The following is a 22,935-nucleotide window of genomic DNA, read 5'->3' on the forward strand; positions in this document are numbered from 1 at the left end:
GCCAAATTAAAACTAACTCGGATCTGATTTCCACAAACATAATGCCCTATCTTTCCAAAACTTGCATCCAAAAGAGAACCTCTCTTCTACGAAAAGGTCATACATTTTTCCCTCCTATGACCAAGTTGTCTTCGCTTCAAATGAGTAGACTTCGACTCCTTAACAGATGAGGGATATCTTATTTCACTAGTAATCATTAATCCTTCCAAAACATAAAGATTGCAAATCTTTTTACCTTTCATCAAAACGAGAGCCCCATAGGATACGTAATGTCACTTGACTAAATGTTAATTTTATAACCCTTTGAGTCCAAATTTCCCAAGGAGATGAGATTTTTTTTAAGTCAGACATATGCTTAACATCTGATAGTGTCTTAATTGTCTCGTCATGCATCATGATCTGAACAGTACCAAATCCCGATCTTATTGGGTGAACCATTTCTCATGCACACAACTCTACCTTCAACTGAATTATATGTGGAGAACTAGTCTCTGTTGGGACACATGTGTAAAGAACACCATGAATCCAGGATCCACTCAGACGTAATCTCGGAGTTTTCACTTATTAACATCAACAAGAATCATTACCTTTGTCATTGACCAAATTAGCACCAACTAAATATTCCTCGATGCTCTCAGCAACCCTTTTTATTTCGCAATTTGTAACAATCTGCCTTAACGTGACCTAACTTCTTACAATAACGACATCTCTTGTATCGCTTTGTTAATGCTACCAAAACCAATGCTTCCCTATCTAACTTGCTATCCAAACTAAATTCATTGTCGAGTTTGTCTTTACTCAACAGATGACTCTTCACATCCTCAAATGAGAGATTATCTCTATTATAAATCAGGGTCTCCTTGAATGTATAAAAATGGTAAATAGCAGAATAATAGCATAGTCTGATCTTCATCATCCATCTGAACCTCAACAATTTTTAAATCATTCAAAAGAAGCTTTTTTTATAAAAATAACCCGAATTTTTTATTAATTGTAAAAATGACCCACTTTTTTTATTATGTACATAAATGACCTGAAATGAATAGTGAAAGTTGGTAGAGCCAAAGAGATTAGCGCCACCCACTTGCCACGTCAGCCAATCATTAGTTTCTAGAATTAAAAACTCAATTTTTTGGGTGAAGCCAATCTATTTGGCATGACCTATATAAATATCACTCTAATACCAATATTTCTGAATATTTCGGGGGCCAAAGAATAAATAATAGTGGTGGAGCCAAATAGATTAGCGTCACAACCTTTATTATGTCAGAATTTTTTTTAGTGATTTTTATTTTTATTTTAAAACTAAAATGATTATTTTATTTGGTGGAGCCATAGAGAATGGCGTGACCACCATGCGGCCATTTTCTTGAGCTTTTTTAAATTATTTTTAATAAAAAATGATTTTTTTTATTTTGGCAGAGCCATTCTCTTTACCCATAATGATGAAGATTTTGATCATGACGTTGAAGATTTTAGTGACCTTGATCTTGGTGAGGTTCCGGACAATATCGGTGATGAAAGCCCAGAAGAGGTTGAAGATGTTCACACCTCTTCTTTAGAGAACCCGAGTCATGGTATTATTTTACGGAATGATCTTGGGTAAAAATATCAGTAAAGAGAATGGCTCCACCAAAATGAAAATTTAATTTTTATGGTGGTCATACCATTCTCAATGGCACCACCAAAGTGGTCAGGCCAAAGATAATGGCTCCACTAAAATAAAAATTTTATTTTTTATTAAATTTTTTAAAAAAAAACCTCAAAAAAATTAATGGTAGCATAGTGATCTTGTCATTCTCTATGGCTCCACCAAGTAAAACAATAATTTCAGTTTTAAAATAAAAATAAAAATCACTATAAAAAAATTTTGACATAATGAAGGTGGTGGTGCCAATCTATTTGGCTCCATGGTGTGTCGTTGAAAGCACCAAAAATATCCTATCCCTAAATAACGAAAAGAAATAGTATAGGGGAGTAGGGTCAAATCCTCAAGGACTAGATCGCCATAGCTCCTTGTTTCTCGAAATCCCGGGCACAGTCGTGCCCAAGAAAAACAACTGACCTGGGAAAAAAATAAAACATAATTACAAATGTGGATGAGTCGAAACTAAATAGATCGAAATTGTAATTATGGTAAGGAATAGAATTGAGAAAAAGGGGTTTTCTAATTGAGGGATTGCAGCCAACGGTTATCTCAATCCTCATTTGGTTCAATCATAGGTTTTTAGGTAATCCTTCTCATGACTGAATAAACCAATTATACTGGAAGAAGACACGTACGACCACCAGCTCCACTTAAGTTATAGTCTTACGATCTAGAGGAAACTGACTCTATCCAACCATCACTTTTGTGGGACCGTCTTACACTAGATCATCGTTTCTCAATGGCAAATATCACGCCATTTCGTCTCTTGGGCTAAACAACCTCTGGCGCAGTAAGTTACCCAACTGGCTATGCAACCTTCCCAAAACATATAAAGCGGCCGTTCATTGCACAAGTTGAAAAGATTACTTTTGGAAGGATATGGACTAAAGCGTCAGTCCCATAATGCAGAGAAATGATGGATACTCGTTGAAAAAGGCTAAGTGCGGGTTTTAAGCCTCATGAACTCTTTTGGAGGAGTCTTGATAACCTTTGGCTAGATGAGTTTAGCTACTCATCCTTTTCGGGAAAAGAAACGCAAGTTTAGTGGAATGAAATTTTATTTGAAAATGAACAAAAAAGCTAAGAGCATTAGGGGGAAGGAGTTTTTTACAAAAGTGATGAGTGAATATTCATATCACTCCATCCTCTTATTTATAGTACATAAAAAAAACTAGTTTGTTCCTATTTAAACTCTAGATGATACTGTTTAAAAGATATAATTTTAAATTAAATCTAAACAATATCATAATAATCCTAACAATAATCCTAAAAATAATATTAAATTTTAAATAAAGTCTTATGTTAATAAATCTCTTCTTTTAAATTTTGTCCTAAGTCTTCCACACTTTGAATTTTCCGCACCACTTCTTCCTTATTTCGCATGTTGACCCGTTTTGTCTTTGAATTCACACTTTTTGCCCCTAAATTTCCTTTTGCCTTCAATGTAGTCCCTACAAGATCAAAAACCATAAACAACCCAAATTAGTTGAATCGTACTCAAAATATATATGTAATTAACACATAAAAGTATGTCATTTTAAAGTATTATCACTCCACCACTATTATTTATTCTCTAGCCCCCCGAAATATTGATAAATATCAGTACTAGAGTGTTATTTATACAGGTCACGCCAAATAAATTGGCTCCACCTAAAAAAATTGATTTTTTTAATTCTAGCAGCCAATGATTGGCTGGCATGGCAAGTGGGTGGCACTAAGCTCTTTGGCTCTACCAACTTTCACTATTCATTTCAAGTCATTTACGTACATAATAAAAAAGTGGGTCATTTTTTTAATTAATAAAAATTTTGATTTATTTTTATAAAAAAAGTCTTCAAAAGAGTAATAAATTGATTGATGTGATTTCTAAGGTGCTCACTTTCGTACATGCGGAACATGTATAGACATTGTTTCAACATTAATTGATTAGCTAGAGACTTTATCGCATAGAGGACTTCTAATGTTTTCCATAAGGTGAATGTCGTTTTTTTCCATCAAAACCTCCTGCAACACATTATTTATTAGACATAATTGAATTATGGATAAAGCTTTTTTATCTAACTTATCCTATTCTGATTTATCCATGTCTGCAAGCTTCTTCTCTTTATGGACCTTCTGAGGATCGCTCTAAATCAGAATTATCGTCATTCAAACATGTCACAGATTGAAATTTGTGATGCCATCGAACTTATTAATATCAAACCTTGTTGCTTCCATCTCTGAACGGGTTAATTGAAAAATCAAACTAGCTATGATACAAATTTATTGGTGATAAACTCAGTTAAGCAACGAACAAGTAAAATAACAAATATAATTGAAAAGATCAAATACAAATATTTTACGTGGAAAAATCCCACCGAAGAATATAAGAACCACGAGCAAAGATAATTTCACTAAAACAAAAAAAATGAAGAGTACAAAAGATGGAGATAAAACTAAACCCCGAAATAAGAACCTTTAAAACCTAAACATAAAATTCTCTGAAAGCTTGTAAAATTTAATACCTAAATGTGTAATTGGTTATCTTTCTAGGGTGGAAAAAAGGTCTATTTATAAGCTAAATTTGTAGGTCAACTAATATTAAAATAACATATACTAATCGGAGTTTAAATAGAAAACTAAAAATAGAGTTTAACTAAGAGAAGAAAAGCCACAAAATACGAGGCATAATTCCACAAGCAGCAACTAAAGAGTCTGAGAAATCAGAAAACTCGAAACATTCTAAATAACTAGGTTTTGAATCTTTCATGTTTCGACAAGTTAAAGCAGCATCCATTATGCCCTTCTAACGCTAGGTTCTAATGGGAAAACAATAATCATAGCCATAGACACCATTAAAATTGAGTTTAAGCGATTTGAAGGTAATTGTGTCTGTCATATGGTCTTCATCTTACAAAGAGTTTTGTAAAATTTTTTGAGAAATATCAGTTTATTTCACTGATAAACCACAAATCTAAAAATAGAAAACTCATAGAAAAGAGAAAAGAAAACAAGAGAAAGAGAGAGACAATTTTCACAATACTCAATTCATGCCTTCTCTTTATTACAACCATTGGTTAAAAAGAAAAGGAAAATAGAATAACGACTCCAAATTCGGTTATTGTCAAAGATGACTTGAATCAAAACACCCCGTTTTACTAAAGCTTTTATACACCCACTAAAGCTTTTATATGCCCTACTTTACTTGGTACTTGTAACACCCCTAACCTGCTTCCATCGTCGGATTAGACTTACAAAGTGTTACTATACAAAACGGAACATTCCATATCAAAACAGAAGCAATTATACAAATTAAATACTATCCTCAACTAACCATATTTAAATATAACAAAACCATTAATACGACCCTTAAATCGAGCCTACAAGGCCCTAAAAACAATTTAGGATCAATCCAGGATTAGTTTGAAACAAAACAAAAAAATTTTAAAATCCTAAAAATTTTAAGAAACAGGAGTCACATGACCGTAAGTCCAGGCCGTGTGACATAGCCCAGACCGTGTGGACATTCAAAGTCAGGTAACACGGCCGTGTCCCAGTCCGTATGTTCGCTCATATGAGTATTCAAATTATGGGCACACGGCCATGTCACAAGTCGTGTGCCAGCCCATGTGTGCATTCGATGTTGTGTCACACAGCCGTGTCATTGGCCGTGTGAAACTTGCACCTAAAACAATAATGACTTGGACATCAAGTAACTCAATTACCATAACTTAAACCTCTTCAAAACTCAATTAAAAAAGCTCAAAACATGTCAAAGTATTCAACCTAAGTATCTAACCAATGTGCCCTCATTGACACCACAATTCAATTACTAAATCAATGTCACATTTCAAACCATAGTATGTGCACTCAAAGTACTCAATCGTCATTAGCATTTCATACAAAAACACCACTCCCATCAATCCATATTTTAAATTGTCATAACACATTCTTATATAAAACTTATACCACATATACTAACAAATGCCATACATACATATATACTAACCAAAACATATTCAAAAGTACTCAAAATCTATATCAAGAAAAGCATCATTCAAGTTTAACAAATTACCAACATAAGTTCAATTCACCTACTACATGTCATATAACCCAAGTTAAACATTCAAAAACTACCACAAGATTTCCAGATAGTGTGATTCTTTGAGTCAATCCAATCACATGTTTCTACAAGAACGTATTTACAAGAAAACAATAAAAGACACAAGTAAGCTTACTTAAGCTTAGTAAGTTCCATGATTAAAAACAATTAACTTACCGACTAAACTTATCTAATACAAAATACAAAAAAGTCATAAATCATAATCATGTCGTCCATAATCAAATCACAATGAGTTTAAACTTAATTACAAATGGAACAATCAAATCAATTACATTATACCATTGAAAATAAACCTGATGAACATTATAATATGCTCGGATACATGGTTAACCTTCCAAACACACCAAAACGCTTAAATGAGCTAACCATCCGAGAACACACCTAGGCACCAAGTGCCAAGCTCGTAGGCTAACATCCTTCTGAAACACACCTCCGCACTGAGTGCCAAGCCCAAAGGCTTTATATCCGCCCCCGAAACACACCTGAATCACTGTAATATAACGCGATAGTTCACAACAAATGCTGAACTTCGGTATATTCAGTAAACAAAAATAAAATAGAATCATCATCTTAACATCAATCAATCTCGTACATTGTGCAATATAACCTATTGGCATGCCAATCGTATCCTATCTGACGTTCAACAGTTCACTTAGTTATCGAATAACAACATTCAATATGAATTCTGTCTCAAATAAACCCACTTACTACAATTCAACACTTTTAAGTCATTTAACAATTCCATTTCATAATTAATTAAATGTTTAAATTATACTAAAATTAAACCGTACGAACTTATTAGAGTCAAATTACAGAACAACAAAAGTTCAAGGACTATTCATCAACTTTCCCTTTTCACCAGTTATCAACTTGTTCTTGATATGTAAAATGATTTATTTCAATTATCAACTTTAATTTCGTATAATATACACTTTAGTACATATTTCAATCTATTTACAACTTTTCATTTTTCCCCAATCAATTACACTTTATTCAATATGGTCCTTAAGACCAAAACAAATATATTTCTCACAATTAACTTTTAACCCATGGAACCTAATCTTTAACCACTCTAAAACAACCTTAAAATTCAGAATTTTTCAAGAAAAACCATGTCCATTTTAGTTTATTTTCAATTTAATCATTAAAAATGAAAATCAATAAAAAAATCACTTTACAAACTAGTTCAATATTATCATCAAGTTTCATGCTCAAGAACAACATCAAAAATACTTCAAAAACATCAATGGTAATTTTTCTAAAGTTTGACAACTTTACAAATTAGCCCCTAAACTATCTAGATATCAATACAACAATCACAAAAACATAAAAATCATGAAAACTGGGTGAAAATAACATACCATGCAAGATCTTCACCACTATTGAAATTCAAGTAGGTTTAGTATGAAGCTTACCTCATTTGTCAAGAATTTCTTCATTTTTTCTTCATTTCCATGCATTTCTTATCTTCGCCACTTTCTTTACTTTTTCTTCTCATTTTCTCTATTTTCATCTATTATTTTCTTGCTTCTAAATTGATGAACATAATCTCTAGAATCTCTACTTTACCTTCTCTCTTTAATATCTAAGGAAATTTTCAAAAAACTTGGGTAAAAAGGTAGGTTTTCACGACAAAGGACTAAATTATAAAAAAAAACTTCTTTTCTCACCCTTTCACTCACGTTGGAAGGATGATAAATTTCCTTCATCCTTTCTTTCTTTTTATACTACCATTTTCTAAATAAAATATTAATAAATACCTAATTAAAATATTAATAAGATAATATTTAACTAATTAATTAATTAAAAATACCACCAAAATATCATCATCATCATCATTACATTCTAGAATTCTTCCTCGTGTTAATTGACCATTTTGCCTTTTATGATCTTTCAAAATTTCATCCTTGAATCATCACTTAATTTGGTAAAATTACGATTTAATCCCTCATAATTCTTCACCTATTCAAATTGGTCTCTGCATGCCAATTCCATATAATAGTAAATTGGGTTGTTTTCACTTTTGGTCCTTCAATTTTCTTATTTTTACACTTCAATCCTCTAAATTTTGAATATATACACTTGAGCCAAAAACTTTTCACATATTTATGATTTAGTCCTTACTTTAAATCAATATACTAAAGCCTACTTCTTAATTATTATTTTTTAATACTTCTCAATATTCTCTTTTATCATCTTTATATTATGTTCTCATTTTACCGAAAATCAATTATACATTATTCAATTTATTACTAGTTTCATTATATATCAATTTTAGGGATGTTACATTTATACTTGTTCTATAGAACTTTTTACATATTTACAATTTAGTTCATTTCTTAATTTAATACATCATGACATGCTTCTTGATTTAAATCTCTTTTGATAACTTGAAACTTTCATTTTCTTTTATCTTATACCTTATTTTGCTAAGATTTTATCTCATATTATTTACAACCAATGGGGTTTTGGAGGATGTTACAAAATAAGAGAAAGAGAGAGAAAAGAGAGAGACAATTTTCACAATACTCAATTCATGCATTCTCTTTGTTACAACCATTTGTTAAAAAGAAAAGAAAGAAAGAGAAAAAAAAACTACAACGGCTCTAAAGTTGGTTACTATCAAAGTTGACTTGGATCAAAACGCCCTATTTCACTAAAGTTTCTATACACCCACTAAAGCTTTTATACGCCCCATTTCACTTGGTACTACTACACATCATTTTTAATTTAGTTTTTAACTAATAACATTCACATACTTGGGCCCAGTTTTAGTGAAGCAATGATCGAATAGCAGTAATGACGTCACCTTTGTGCTCATGAAATGTTCTTTCTGCAACCTTTTTGTTGAACTTTTCTCAATGCAAAAGATCAAAGTATTAACATATTTGGCATATCACAGAGAGATATTTAAGAGACATAAGAAGAAGAAGAAAAAGAAGCCAATTGATCGGTTGCGCGTGTACGCGTTAAAAAAAATTATATAACAAATTTGAAAGCCCAGTTTTACTTCAAGCGTACAGTGCCAATTGTAATATTTATAATTCCGACGGAACACGAAGCATTTCAAAGGGTCGAAACCAAAGGAAGAGGCGATTGAGAAATAACTAGCATATCCAATAGACTCTAAACGGCTACTAATGGGATTTTATAGTATGACAATTCATAACAAGATGAGTTTGTAAGAAAATTAAATATTCTATTCTAAGGACTAAATTGCAAGAAATGTAAAACTAAAGGGCTATTCAACAAATAACTAATAGGGGTTGGTTGACTTCAATGTGATTCACTGAGTCCCGGACAAGGGATATAAATCGCGTAAATTATCAAGTGGCTCCATTTTATCTTCTGATATCAATTTCATTGACTTAGACGAAATAGGTCAAATTTATCTTCCGATCCCACCGCTAATCCAAGACTAATGAACGGGTGCACGACAAGATTATCTTTCGGTCTCACTTTATCTTGATATTCCCTTAGGGGTGTCACTACCTAAGTTCTTAGTTCTATTCGATTTAGTCCAATTTATTATGATTTAGTCATTTGTCCAAAAGTTTTAGTTTACCCACGTCTCCATCAACCAACCTCCTTTGAGGCTTAGCTACTCATGCTCAAAGTAAAAGAAATAAACATAAAAATGTAAAACAAGGCAGCCATGAAAGTAAAGCTTAAGAAAAATGTAAAAATTAAGATTTTTATGCAAGTAAACTTAAATAGCATGAACCAAAAGCATTTAATAGGAAAATCTAAAGTAAGAAACATTAAAGGAATAAGCTTTAATAGATTGAAAGTAAAATAAACTGAAATACATTAAACTTAAGCTTAAAAGGTCTTGAAAGCAACTAAAAATGCAAATAAACCTTAGCTATAGTAATAGCTAACTTAACTAATACTAAGAATAACAAGAACAAGAAGTATATCCAGAAAAATAAACTATAATCTAAGGTAGAAGAAGAGAAAAAAAAATCCTAGAAAAGTGCGGAGAAAAACTAAAGAAAACCTAGAGAAAACTAAACCAAAAACTAAGCTAATATGTGTCTCTCTCTTCCTTAGCAATTTTTGGTTGTTTTGAAATGTATTCTGATGACTTTTCATTGTAAAAAAATGCCCGTACACGGGCCTTGTGTGATTAGTGGACCAGGTAGACAAAGACTACCCTTTTTGTCCAAGTTTGTCCCCTTGACGAAGGTGACATCACGATACCCAGAAGAGGATATTGCGATATATCGGGCAGTGTTGAGCCCTGGGGCCTTCCTTAAAAGGTGGATATTGTGATACCCAAAGAGGTAATGCGATACCACTGAAGGGAGTCTTCATTCTCCTCTACTGTTGGAGGTATCGCGATATCTATTCCTTGGAATTGTGATACCCTTTGCCTTGGTGTTGTTCTCGCTCGTTTTCAACCTCCAACATGTCCCTAATCACTCAAACACACATTAGGCCGCCAATGGTGCTATCGACCAATTTGGGTTACAAAATAGACAAAAACAAGACATTTTCACTTATTAATAAAAAATACGAAAATAGTTAAAAACTAAGCTAAAGACGCTATTTTGCTCGAGAAAAAGCTCCTTAAGTGTGTCGGGAAAAGCCTAATTTGCCACATCGATTTGTAACAGATTACCAACCTCTAGTTTGTTTGCGATGATGTCCACATCCGCCACGTTAATCTTTACAACTAATTCTTTCTCTCTGTATGGAATAGAATTATAGCGTACGGTTCAAATAAAGCACAAAATCAAATATATAGGACGTTTATTTGATACAGTGCGTGAAACATTTTGTCTACAAACAAGATTCAAAGAATTAATTTAGGTGCTAAATGTTAGTACAAATCAAATGTGAAACACTTTTAAATTGTTTGATGATTAAGCACAAAATAACTTAAAAACTATTTAAAAAATTTTAAGTATAAACATTGCATCAATCAAGTTATTTCATTAACTTAATCTTCAATTTAGGTGCTAAATGTTAGTACAAATCAAATGTGAAACATTTTTAAAACATGCTGAATTAAATTGTAAACATGTGTGTATCTATTATATAAACAACTTAAATCTAACAATTTTAAAAAATAAAATAAATAGAATCATTTAAAGGTAGAAGAGCCAGTTTTGTTTAAAAAAAAAAAACCCTCGTTAGTGTGATGCATGTACACGTATTTACAATTTGTGTTGGTACTTAATAACTAAGCTAATGGCAAGGTTGATATTTTAAAGACTTTTGAAGTTTGGATACCAATTTAAAAATGAGGAATATAATTAGCTTAAATTTGGATAACCAAGCCAGAGAAATTAAAAGTGAGTTTTGAGAATGAAAAATTAGGACATTAAGGCTTCCTTTGGTTTGCTTCAGTACATCAGTGAGGTGCAGTTGAGGGTGCCAACCTCACTGCCATGGTGTTTGGAAAAGCAGATCAGTCTAGTGAGAATTCAATTCCACCAAGACTAGACAACTAAATTTCTCACTGGAGGTTTCAAAGAAGAATTGGAACCCTTAGGTCTTGTTGGTATTTTTAAGAGACAAAATACCATTACTTTTATTTATTATTTTACCATTTTATTCTTGAAAGTTAAACTAATTTCTTTCCCAAATTTGATCCAAGTATAATGTTACTATTTGTGAAAATAATATTTATCATTGTTATAAAAAATATTTAACTATAAAAAATAAAAATAATTATCATTTTATCTAATAAATAATTTAAATTAATTATATAAATCATTAAAATACTGGAAGATATATTTTAATATTTTATTAAATAAATTTATAAATTCACATATTTTAATAATTTTAAAAAAGTAAAATAATTTAAAAAACTTCTATCATATATCAATTCTAATATGATATCCTTAATAGTCATTTTTTATTCTCACCTCACCGCTACAGCTGCGTTTGAATCCACACACACTCCACCATTGTTTCTAATCTTACCGCTACAGTATCCAATCTCACCGCTACAGTAACTAATCTCACCGCCACCACTATTTTTAACCTCACCAGAAGTAAACACACTGCCTATCCAAACTAGCCCTAAATCTTACATTTCAATATGGCCTAGAAATTATTATGCAGCAAGAAGCTAATATTGATCAATCTCATTGGCATGCTTATGTCATTCCACGCTTTTTAAAAAAATATCATTATAATAATATTAAAAATTATATTTAAAAAATAATGTTATACAAGGACGGGTGTCGGACATGTGTCATCAAACAGTTTAAATTCATTTGATAATTATGAAATTAAAAATAAAAAAAGGAAACCGCCAAAAGTAGAAAAAGGAAATGGGTGGAGTTTTCTGAGTTTTGGCTTCCTTAACAGAGGAGAGTTTTGAAGTGGAAGAAGGTGATGAAAAAAATATTTGAATTTAATTTATTTAATTGTCAAAGCTTTGAAGCTTCGCTTGTTTTTCAAACTGATTGTGTAAAGGAAGGGAAAGCAAACAATGAAAACGCCGCTAGGGGAGGAGCTCTTGAGGAAGATCCAAGAACTGGAAGTAGGACATGCGTATCTCATGCGAGAAATGTCAAGTTTAAGACAATCCAGCGGTGAGTCAATTCATGACTCAAGTCGTCGAGGATCCCGCCGTACTTCCCCTCAACGGCCGTTATTTCTCGGGGACGCGGCGGCTGCTGCCGGTTCTGGTTCTGTTCGACTTCCGTTACGAATAGAAAGCGGGAGCTGCGGCACCACAAATGGAGGCGGTGGCGACGCAAGAAGAACAAGAACCGGGAATTCACGGACAGCTGCCGCTAATTTGACTAACAGTCAGTATTTAAATATTTTACAGTCTATGGGACAATCTGTTTATATATATGATCTTAGAGGCCGTGTATTCTTTTGGTAAGTTTGAACTTTGAATGGGGTTTCTTTCTTTCCTTTCTTCTTCTTCTTCTTCTTTTTCTTTTTCAGTTGCAATGTTCGTGATTTATTTTTCTAGATTAACGATATGATTTGATCTTGTTTCTTAATATACAAGGTAAGGATTATCATCCCTGTAGAGTTATTTTTCTTAAAATTGCGTGTTTTATTGCAGGAACCGAGGTGCTGAAAAACTTTATGGTTATTTAGAAGCAGAAGCTTTAGGACAAAATATTATTAAGCTTGTTTGTCATCCTAAGGATTTCGGGTTTGCAGTAAATATAGTTCAACGGGTTATTATTGGGGAGAGTTGGACTGGACTGTTTCCTATTAAGAATAGACTAGGGGAGAATATTTCTGTAGTTGCAACTGTTACTCCTTTTTATGATGAAGATGGTTCTGTGGTGGGAATCACTTCTGTGACCTGTGATTCACGGCCTTTTCAAGAAACCAAGTTTGAATTTTCAGCTGAAAGGCAACCGAAGGGAAATTCTTCAGCCTTTACCCGGTCTAAAAACACCATCTCGGTTAAACTTGGTCTTGATCCTCAGCAGCCTCTGCAAGCTGCAATTGTATCAAAAATATCAAATTTGGTATTAGTTTCTTAATTCTTTATATATGATTATGTTTGGTTTCTTTTGTTTTGATTTGGGCTGATTCACGAGTTAACCAAAGCAGGCGTCCAAGGTGAGCAACAAAGTGAAATCCAGAATTAGGACAGGCGAGAATCGTGTTGATCCTTATGATCATAAAGAAGACGCAACTTACAGTGGAGTCTGTACACCGAAGGGAGATATGTGGCCACCCTCCCATGATGTACTTCATCCTTTTGATAACGTGTCCACTGTAATGAACTCTATAGATTTTGGTGATGAGAATGAAGGAAAACCTGCAATCCAAAATTTTACGACCTTTATAGCTAAGACAGGGATATCTTTGCCTTGGAAAGGGAACAGTCAAGAAGAATCAGAGGCCAAGACTACTCATTCCATAAGGCCTTGTGAGGGTAATGATCAAGAGAACGAAACATTTCTGCTAAAGGGCCCATATTTGGGTAAAAAACTTGAAGACCATATTAATGAGCATGACAGCCCTATCAACAATGAGGCATCAGGTTTTTCATCATCTTCTGCTAATGTTAACAGCACAAGCAGTACCAGAAGCTCGGGGAGTACTGGTGGTAGTCCTGTTAATATAGTTCATATGGACACTGATTGTGTAGATAATGAAATCTTGTGGGAAGAGTTGACGATAGGAGAGCAAATTGGGCAAGGTAATTTCCGTCAATTAACAGCAACTGGGAGACATGAAGGAATTATGAACTTGTTTATAACTAGAGCCATTACTTTATGTTAAAACTCTCTACTGATTCTACTTCATTCTTACTTGATGTCGTGGGTAATACCACAGCATGAATTATTTAAGTACGTACTTAATTCTCCTTTGCTTTCCTTGTAGGTTCTTGTGGAACAGTATATCATGGTCTGTGGTATGCATCAGTATGTTCTCTTACTCCTTTCACTGCCTTTCTTTTGGGAAGATGAATAAACACATTATTGATGGTACTATATGGTGTTGAGTTCGTATAAACTGGAAAATTGGTGACAAACCCATCAGCCAATTGTTCTATATGGTGTTGAGTATTATAGATTCATCGCCTACGTTGATCCCTAAGTCTAATATAGACAGTGCAATATGAAAAATCCGGAGTTCATTTCAGGATCTTATGCCATACTTGCAGTCCATTCCGGTTAATGGAAGGCATGATGTCATTGCTATACATGAGCTGTTTTACTCGTTAGTTATTTATATTGGTTTTACATAGAAATGGTAGGAAGCATGAAAAAAATGTAAATCACCTTACTATTTGTGGAAATCTACCATTTTCATGTTATCGCAGGATGTTGCTGTCAAGGTATTCCCGAAACTGGAATATTCAGATGATGTCATACATTCTTTTAGACAGGAGGTGTGCATTATTGTAAAATTACATTTAAATTGCTTTGCAGTCGCCAACTGGCTAAGATAACTGCATTTGTTATCGTTTTGAGTTTCTTTCTTCCTCTTCTAATTCTGCTCTGACTATTTCCCTTCTGCTTTGAAGGTTTCTCTGATGAAAAGACTGCGGCATCCAAATGTTCTGCTGTTTATGGGAGCTGTCACTTCACCTCAACGTCTCTGCATTGTTACTGAATTCCTTCAACGGTTCAATCTCAACCTTTTGAAATTCCTTTTTGGCATTTATGGAACATTAACATTGCATATCTATTGTTCTTTGAAACAGTAGATTTGTTGGTTTAATTTACTTCATCGTTAATGAATGCTTATTTATATTTTATCGATGTAGTGGGAGTTTGTTTCGATTGCTACAGAGGAATGCTGCAAAATTAGAGAGGAAACGGCGTGTTCATATGGCTCTGGATATTGTGAGTCTCAAGTAGTTTTGGGTTCTCATTTTTTTGCAACTTCGTGGTGTTCCTCAAGTTGTGGTGGCGTGTAGTGCCATCATACGCCAATCTGTATTTTTTTAATCTATTCTTGTTTGCACCGCTGGAGTGCCCTGCCCTCATTAATTCTTCTTATTGATTGAACTGCTAAGGCACGAGGCATGAATTATCTTCACCATTGCAATCCGACTATCGTTCATCGTGATTTGAAGTCTTCAAATCTCCTAGTTGATAAGAATTGGACTGTGAAGGTTTGCCTTTAGTTATGTGCATCTGTTCTAATTGGAGTTTGGGGCGAAACTAGAAATTTTTTCAGGGGCCCGAAATTAAATTATATATTTTTACGATATTATAAATGCAATTTTACTTTTTTAATAGTCAATATCTTTATAATTTTTAAAGGAATAAATTAAATTTTATCATTTTTGGGGTCAAAGTGAAATTTTATCATTATTAATTTAAATTTTTTTTAAATATAAAGTGGCTTAAATGAAAAAAGAATTCATTTTAGGGGGCAGGGCCTCTGCCAGCCCCCTTGCTCCGCCTTTGATTGGAGATCTAGTTTCAGTTTTGCCTCAGGGTTTCGAAGATACTTGTTTTAGGGCTACCTTTTATCTGACCAGGTTGGCGATTTTGGTTTGTCACGTCTCAAGCATGCAACCTTTCTCACTACTAAGACTGGGAAAGGAACGGTATTGACTGAAACTTTAGTTCATCAACAATATTAATCTAAGTTTAAATCATTGTGAGAGGATGCATAACTTAATAGTTTGGTCGAGTTTTCTTGTAGCCTCATTGGATGGCGCCAGAAGTTCTTCGCAATGAGCCCTCTGATGAGAAGTATGTTGCAAACGACTCTTCTCCTCTCTTTTTCACTTCACACAACATATCCCCATCCCAGAGCCCAATCGCGTTCACCATTTTTATTCTCTTCTGACCTTGTATTTCTTGTTCTTTCTGGCAAACACATAGGTCCGATATTTATAGTTTTGGAGTCATATTATGGGAACTTGCTACTGGGAAGATACCTTGGGAGAATCTCAACTCAATACAGGTATAGTTCTCAACTTTTGATTTTAAAAAATGCGATATTTACATGCGAAGAGTCTATCATCATCAATCCATCTGCATCTCTTCTAAAGATGTGATCCTATGTTGGATCCTATCTTTAAGTCAGTATTTTCACTTTAGGAACTACTGAGCATTGCAAGTCTTGTAGCTCTGCATGTATGAACAACAGTGTGTTTAGGATACTTGTAGGTGATTGGAGCTGTCGGGTTCATGAACCAACGGCTGGAAATTCCGAACGATTTAGATCCACTGTGGGCTTCTATAATTGAGAGTTGCTGGCTCAGGTGGGTTATCTCCTCATAACGTTTTCATGTTTGGTTTCATTCTTGTTTTTTTAGATCCGAGCTGTAGCATACCGATACATTAGTTAATTCAATATTATGAACCACATACCATTACAAGCCTCAAGCATCGCATGATATTTTAATCAAATTACGTACAATAAGATGTGATGGCCTAACCATTTAAGAACCATTTAGACAATCGACTTTGGTAGTAGTTCAGTTATGAATTTTGATCCGATTGTCTTCAGGATTAAAGGAAACTTTGTTTCTCATGTAGTCATTGTAATTTTCAATTGTGATCTGACCCTTGAAACTATAACTTTTTCCGAAACCAGTGATCCTCAAAGTCGGCCAACATTTCTGGAACTGATGGACAAGCTTAGAGTGCTTCAAAGACGATGCACCATCCAATTTCAGGAAGCCCGTAACTCGTCCAGCGGCTCTCAAAAGGGATCATGAATCAAATCCAAGTGTTTTGGGGTTCATTTCTTCCCTCAGCAAAAGCTCTCGATTGGTTGAAGCATGGGCATTCTTTTTGCTAACATTTACACTCAATTGCCGGTTGTGGAATGCAGAATTGCCACCTAGACTCGCAACATTGGCGTTGAAAATCTCAGGCTAGACAAAGCTGAAAAGGAGACGGTACCGTGTGAGCAACCCCAAATTTCAATGTGGTTGGATTGGTTGTTAGTGAATGTCGCTTGTTCTTTTTCATGTCAGCCTGGAAATTTTTCGGAGGGAACGTCAATAAAGGTATATATTATATATATTTATATTGTGGATCATACTCTTCTAGATCGGAATTTGTATCGAGCACGAACTGAAATCAGAAAACTCGGAACATTCCAGATAACTAGGTTTTGGATCTTTCATGTCTCAACAAGTTAAAGAAGCATCCAATATGCTCTTCTAACGCTAGGTTCTAATGGGAAAACAGTAAGCACAGCCATAGTCACCATTAAAATTGAGTTTAAGCGATTTGAAGGTAACTGTGCCTGTCATATGGCCTCCATCTTACAAAGGGTTTTGTCAAAAACTTTGAGAAATATCGGTTTTATTTCACCGACTTGGGCCCGGTTTAGTGAAGCAAGGACCGAATAGCAGCAACGGCATCACCTTTGTGCTCGCGAAGTGTTCTCTCTGCAACCTTTTTGTCCAACTTTTTCCGGTGCAAAAGATCGAAGTATTAGCATCTTTGGCATATCACAGAGATATTTAAGAGACATAAGAAGAAGAAAAAGCAGCCAACCTCTAGTTCGTTTGCGATGATGTCCACATCGGCCGCGTTGATCTTTACTGCAGCTAATTCTCTCTCTCTGAATGGAACGCACAAAATCGAGTATATAGTAAATTTATTTGATACAGCGCGTGAAAAATTTTAAGTCCGTAAACAAGAATCAAGTCATTTCATTAACTTAAACATCCATTTAGGTGCTAAATGTTAGTACAAATCAAATGTGAAGCATCTTTAAAACATGTTGAATTAAATCTGACAAATTTAAAAAAAAAAAAAAATTGATCATTAACTGGTAGGAGGGATACTTCTCTTCACAAAAAAAAACTCGTTAGTGTGATAGGTGTATATATGTTTGCGGTTTGTGTTGGTACTTAAACGACTAAGTTAATGACGAGGTTGACAGAAGTATTTGATTGATACAATACTGATATTTTGAAAATCTAATTAAAATGTTTTGATGTTTGGGTACCAATTTAGAAGCTGAGACCTAGTTTGAGGATTTCCAGTGCAATTAGCTATAAATATGCATATTCTGCAAACTAAATGGGCAAGTTCTGCAGTCTTAAGTTTGGATAACCAAGTAGAGAAATTAAAAGTGCAAGTGAGTTTTGAGATTGAGAAATTATGACATTGAACCTTACGTTTCAATATGGCCTACACATTATCATGCTGCAAAAAGAGATTCAAGGAACATATAATAGCACGGCCGAAGAAGAAAACAAGGATTACGGAAAAGAAATGAAAGGTAACCTAATATTGCAAATTGAAATCAAATATGAATGTAGATTGAGATTGTATTATATCAATCTCATTGGTATATATTCATATGCTTATGTCATTCCGACTTTTCATTTTTCTCGAAAAATTCGTGTTCAAAAACTGTGTACAATGCATATCTAGACTCAACAGTGAATCATGACCTTCTAAATACATGAAAAAAAGACCTCAACTAAAATGATATGGCTCCTGGGTTTTAGCAGCAGCATTAGAATTATTTAGGTTACCTTATGACCTACCTCAAATTACCTTATACACAAAGCTTTTGACAATTTTAATGACAAAACACACACATAAAAAAAAATGTGTTCGATATGATTATACTCGGTTTCTTTATAAATTTTTTCATATATTTATTGGATCATATAGTGTCAGATATTAATATCTTCATAAATTTCTGAAAATTCCAATCCAACCATCAAAATTCAACGAATGTAACAAAAACAAAAAGGAACCAAATTGGACTAAAATTAAACTTAGATAATTAATATTCGAGAAATCAAACCTCAATCTCATTGCATTCTTTTCTGCTTCCGCCGATGCCGCAATCGATGCCATGGCCTGCAACGTAAAAAAGAACAAGAAAAAGAATCCCGTAAGCAAAAGAAAACGAAAAGGAAAAAAAGAAGCGTAAGCTAAAGATCGAAAGAGACCGATTGGGCACGAGAAGAATCGAGCTGGCGATCTTCGACACGATCGGTGAGTTTATCGAAGGCTTTACTCTGTTGCTGTAAATCCTTAGAGTCAACGACTACGTCAACGCCTCCATCTCCGGCTTCCATTGTCGGCTATTGGTTAAGCTTCAGATGGTAAAAAGCCCTAACGTTGTTCGTTGAATCCACCTGAGTTTTCAGTTGAAGAAACAGTGATAAAGAGAGCGATTATCAAATCCTTCAAAATTGGAAACTTATGTCGAGGGTTTTTCAAGGCCCGTCTTATAATTTCAAATTTCATTTTCGGCCCATTTTCGAAATTCAGGTCGGTATATTGGTTTTATCTAAACTAAATTGTTTTTTTAATAATCTCCTTATCGCTTTGTCTCTTTTTGACTCCATATCTAGAATTACCTATAATTAAGTGTGTTCAAACGGTCAGTTAACCGAACCGAATTATTATTAACTGAACTTTCCGAAATGTAAAAATTTTTAACCGTTAATCGAATTGAATTTTTTAAAATACATTAATCGAACCGAAATATTTCGGTTAATTCAATCGATTAACCAAATTAAACGAATTTTATATTTTTTTATTTTTTGGTTAAAATAATTATAAAACAGATAAAAATAATAGTTCAGAAAATACATTGCTAATTCAATTAATTACCTGATTTAGAACCAAATTAACTGATAATCGAAATTTAAATAAATCATTTCATTAACCGGCCTCCGATTGATTAACAAAATTAAATTGATTCGGTCAGTTAATTCAGTTTTATCTAAACTATGAACACCCCTACCCATATCCTCTCCCCAACCCATGAATACGAGGAGGATAATGCACTTCAATGAACTCAAACTCACGTTCTCTTATATTGACAACAATGCCTATACCGTTCAAGCTAATACTCATTTGGCTAAAACTTTTTCTTTCTAAATATTTAATAATTGTTTTTCCATAAGATTTACGGTATTTGATAATCACATTAAACTCCGACTAAATTTAAAATTAAATTAAATTAGACTTGTAATTGTAATTAGTGTAAAACTCTTCTTACATTATTTTTCAACTCATAAAATTCCAACTTGAAATTTTATTTATGAAAGATTGAATTTTTATCACTTAATACAATAATAATTAATAAAATAAAAAGTGAAATTCAAATTATGAAATGCAATATTGAGATGTCATTTTCCACCAAAAATGACATAATGGCAATCAACTAGTCGTATGTTATTTTCTATAGCAACCTAAGTATGTTGTTTTCATTCATTCATTTTATGTTGCAATTGGATGTAACACAACATTCTTTCTAACCATTTCATAATGTGTAACTTGTGAATTTTGTTTTTTTATTTAAAATTTTGACAAAATTTATTAATTTGACATATTGATTAAGTTGCTCTCATGTGACGTGATATATGATTAACGTGAAATAAAATAGTCACTTAATTGATACTTTGACCCATATATACGGGACTAATTTACTCATTTTTTAATAAAAATAAAATATTATTTAACTTTTACTACAATGGCCTTTATAATACTTTTACTCAATATGTTTATGTCTCTATTAAGGCAACTTAGGGGTAATGCCTTTGTCGAACTTCTATGTTAACAGTGCCTTTTTTACAAGTCGATTATATGAAAGAGTCTATATAGTTCAACCTAGAGGTGCTCATGGGCCGGGCGGCCCGGCCCGGCCCGACGGCCCGCCCGAAATATGGGAGGGTTTGGGTAAAAATATGGGCTTGAGCAAAAAAACGAGGCCCGATTAAAAAACGGGCCGGGCCTCGGGCACGACTTTTTTGGCCCGGGCCCGGCCCGAATATAATAAATATTTTTATTATTTTTTATTTTTTTAATTTTAAAATACTTTTATTAAATTTTTTTAATTTTAAAATTTTTTTAAAATACTTTTTAAATTTTTTTTAATTTTAAAATATTTTTAAAATACTTTTTTTAATTTTTATTTTAGTTTTTAAAATAAATTTTTGGTAATTATTTTAAAAACGGGCCGGGCCAGGCCCAGGCTTATGAAATTTTTCCCGGGCCGGGCCTGGGCAAAATTCTAGGCCCATATTTCGGGCCGGACCCGGGCCTATGACCCGGGTCGAAATTTTTTCTGGGCCCGGCCCGGCCCATGAGCACCTCTAAACTTCAACCTTATGGTTTTGTTGATAAGGAAAGGTCACATCATATTTGTAAATACACAACTATTTATGGGTTGAAACCAGCTTCAATGGTTTGATACCAAGAATTGAACAGTTTTTCGTACCAACACAATCTCATTGGTACCTTAAAGGAATAATTCATCATGACATTACTATATTTAGCATTTAGTGATTCAGATTGGGCAGATGATATAACCTCAACTTCGACTCATACATCTACTATATCTAGGTAGTAATCTCATATCTTGGAAATCATCAAAGTAAAAGATTGTTGCTCAATCGTCCACTGAACCAAAATATCAAGCACTTACCAATGCCACTGCAAAACTCATCTGGATAATTCTTTTTCGTTATTAAATTAGTTCCCCCCCAAAAAAATTCATTTTACACTATTTTAAATTGGTTATTGTTTAAGGACCCATAAAGGAAATATCCCTAAAAATTTTTTGCTTTCTTTCTATTGAAAATTCTAGCCTTTAGCGTAGCTTTGTTGGCTTCACTGTAACTGCAGTTGCAGCCTTGCATGGTTCCAATTTTTAATGTTCATCGACTTCACGAAAACTAAAACCAAGGTCATTCATTGAAATCAACAATGTATAGGCTTTTCGTTGCCGGCTGTTTCAAGGACTTTTCCTTTTGTCTTTTGTTCTTCTCTACTTTTTTTTTTTATTTTTTTTACAGTGAATTGCATTGAAAATTGTGGAGGAAGGGTTGAAGTAGGTGATTTACTTTTACTGTGACTTGGATTTAACCATTATTGAAGCTCGAAAGCTGCTTCATATTCCCCAGCGCCATAAAATCATGACCGACAAAAAATTTGTAAGTTTGTGCTAGTTCCACTGATTTATGGTTCTAACTCCAAAATAACTCAAAATTTCCCAAAAGTTATCTCCATAATTTTTTACCCAATTTTATGTTTTTTATTTCGTTTTTTAAGAGATGAAATGCAGTCGTTTCATGCTACCTGATTTAATTTTTTTCAAAATTTAATATAAATTCGTGGAAATATATATACACGTACTGTTACGGTCAACATTCCATTTGATATTTAATAGATAAATAATCAAAATAAGAAAAGTTTAATTTTAGAGTAATCAAAATAAAAATACAATAAATTTAGAGTCACCATTGAAGTAATTTACCTTAATTTATTTTTGTTTGAATTGTATTTCTCCTCCACTCGAACACCAATTATTCAGTGTGATAATATCAGTGCCACATGCCTCAATGCTAATCTTGTTTTCCATTCTCCTATGAAGCACTAACTTTTGACTAACACTTTGGAAGGTAACATGTTCAATTATGCCTAATATGGATAATGTTCAATCAAGCCTACCCATTGTTGGAGAATGTAATATTCGCCATAATAGTGTTCAGCTGGGCTGCGAGTGCGAAGGGGTTAGGATTTCTTGTAAGGAATTAATGCACAATTACACAATTTAGCGTCTAGAAAAGAGAGTAAGGATCAGCTTAGAATTGTTTTTAAGAAATATTTTCAGGATAAAAAGCATTATTAAATAGTATAGTTTTGAGCTTTTCAAAAGCATTTTTGAAAAGAAAAAAAATACTTTGTAAACCACTTTTTTAGCCAAGAATAAAAACAGAAAATTTTAGCCTCAAAAATATTTTTTAGCTTAAAAATACTTTTGAGAAGTAATGCTAAGTAAGGATTAA

The 22,935-nt window shown here is 33.3% G+C and overlaps 2 protein-coding genes across 5 annotated transcripts; one reads left to right on the forward strand and one right to left on the reverse strand.

The window, feature by feature from the left end:
* The first annotated feature begins 11,999 nt into the window (after positions 1–11,999).
* LOC105796908 (serine/threonine-protein kinase STY46) lies at positions 12,000–17,185 on the forward strand. Of its 4 annotated transcripts, none has more exons than XM_012626751.2 (14): positions 12,000–12,098; positions 12,183–12,596; positions 12,790–13,207; positions 13,293–13,887; positions 14,073–14,113; positions 14,515–14,583; positions 14,719–14,819; positions 14,962–15,040; positions 15,214–15,312; positions 15,685–15,753; positions 15,852–15,901; positions 16,034–16,115; positions 16,322–16,416; positions 16,752–17,185. In XM_012626751.2, the coding sequence occupies exons 2-14, from the start codon at positions 12,199–12,201 to the stop codon at positions 16,873–16,875; spliced, it is 2,220 nt and encodes a 739-aa protein (XP_012482205.2). In that variant the 5' UTR covers positions 12,000–12,098; positions 12,183–12,198; the 3' UTR covers positions 16,876–17,185. The 4 variants fall into 4 exon arrangements, 3 of the variants coding, with proteins under 3 accessions (XP_012482205.2, XP_052484017.1, XP_052484018.1); XM_052628057.1 differs by having other exon boundaries at positions 12,020–12,596; positions 16,752–16,896; positions 16,992–17,185; XR_001134558.2 differs by having other exon boundaries at positions 12,020–12,596; positions 16,311–16,416; positions 16,752–16,787.
* A 52-nt stretch (positions 17,186–17,237) lies between these two features.
* On the reverse strand, positions 17,238–19,339 carry LOC105796909 (uncharacterized). Its single transcript, XM_012626753.2, has 4 exons — positions 19,084–19,339; positions 18,936–18,991; positions 17,666–17,732; positions 17,238–17,575 (listed from the first exon to the last, which is right to left on the reverse strand). The coding sequence occupies exons 1-4, from the start codon at positions 19,210–19,212 to the stop codon at positions 17,495–17,497; spliced, it is 333 nt and encodes a 110-aa protein (XP_012482207.1). The 5' UTR covers positions 19,213–19,339; the 3' UTR covers positions 17,238–17,494.
* Positions 19,340–22,935: the final 3,596 nt, after the last annotated feature.

Source organism: Gossypium raimondii, chromosome 3 (genome assembly GCF_025698545.1).
Source record: "Gossypium raimondii isolate GPD5lz chromosome 3, ASM2569854v1, whole genome shotgun sequence".
NCBI classification, from domain to species: domain Eukaryota; kingdom Viridiplantae; phylum Streptophyta; class Magnoliopsida; order Malvales; family Malvaceae; genus Gossypium; species Gossypium raimondii.

Bases quoted from the DNA above. Each gene is read 5' to 3' on its own strand.
- LOC105796908 (XM_012626751.2), top strand. From the start codon at position 12,199: ATGAAAACGCCGCTAGGGGAGGAGCTCTTGAGGAAGATCCAAGAACTG. The intron at 13,888-14,072 runs GTAATTTCCGTC...CTTTCCTTGTAG, and splicing joins AGGAGAGCAAATTGGGCAAG to GTTCTTGTGGAACAGTATAT. The intron at 15,313-15,684 runs GTTTGCCTTTAG...TTATCTGACCAG, and splicing joins ATAAGAATTGGACTGTGAAG to GTTGGCGATTTTGGTTTGTC.
- LOC105796909 (XM_012626753.2), bottom strand. From the start codon at position 19,212: ATGGAAGCCGGAGATGGAGGCGTTGACGTAGTCGTTGACTCTAAGGAT. The intron at 17,733-18,935 runs GTTTGATTTCTC...CGTTCCATTCAG, and splicing joins AAGAATGCAATGAGATTGAG to AGAGAGAGAATTAGCTGCAG. The intron at 17,576-17,665 runs GTTGGCTGCTTT...CACCGGAAAAAG, and splicing joins TCATCGCAAACGAACTAGAG to TTGGACAAAAAGGTTGCAGA.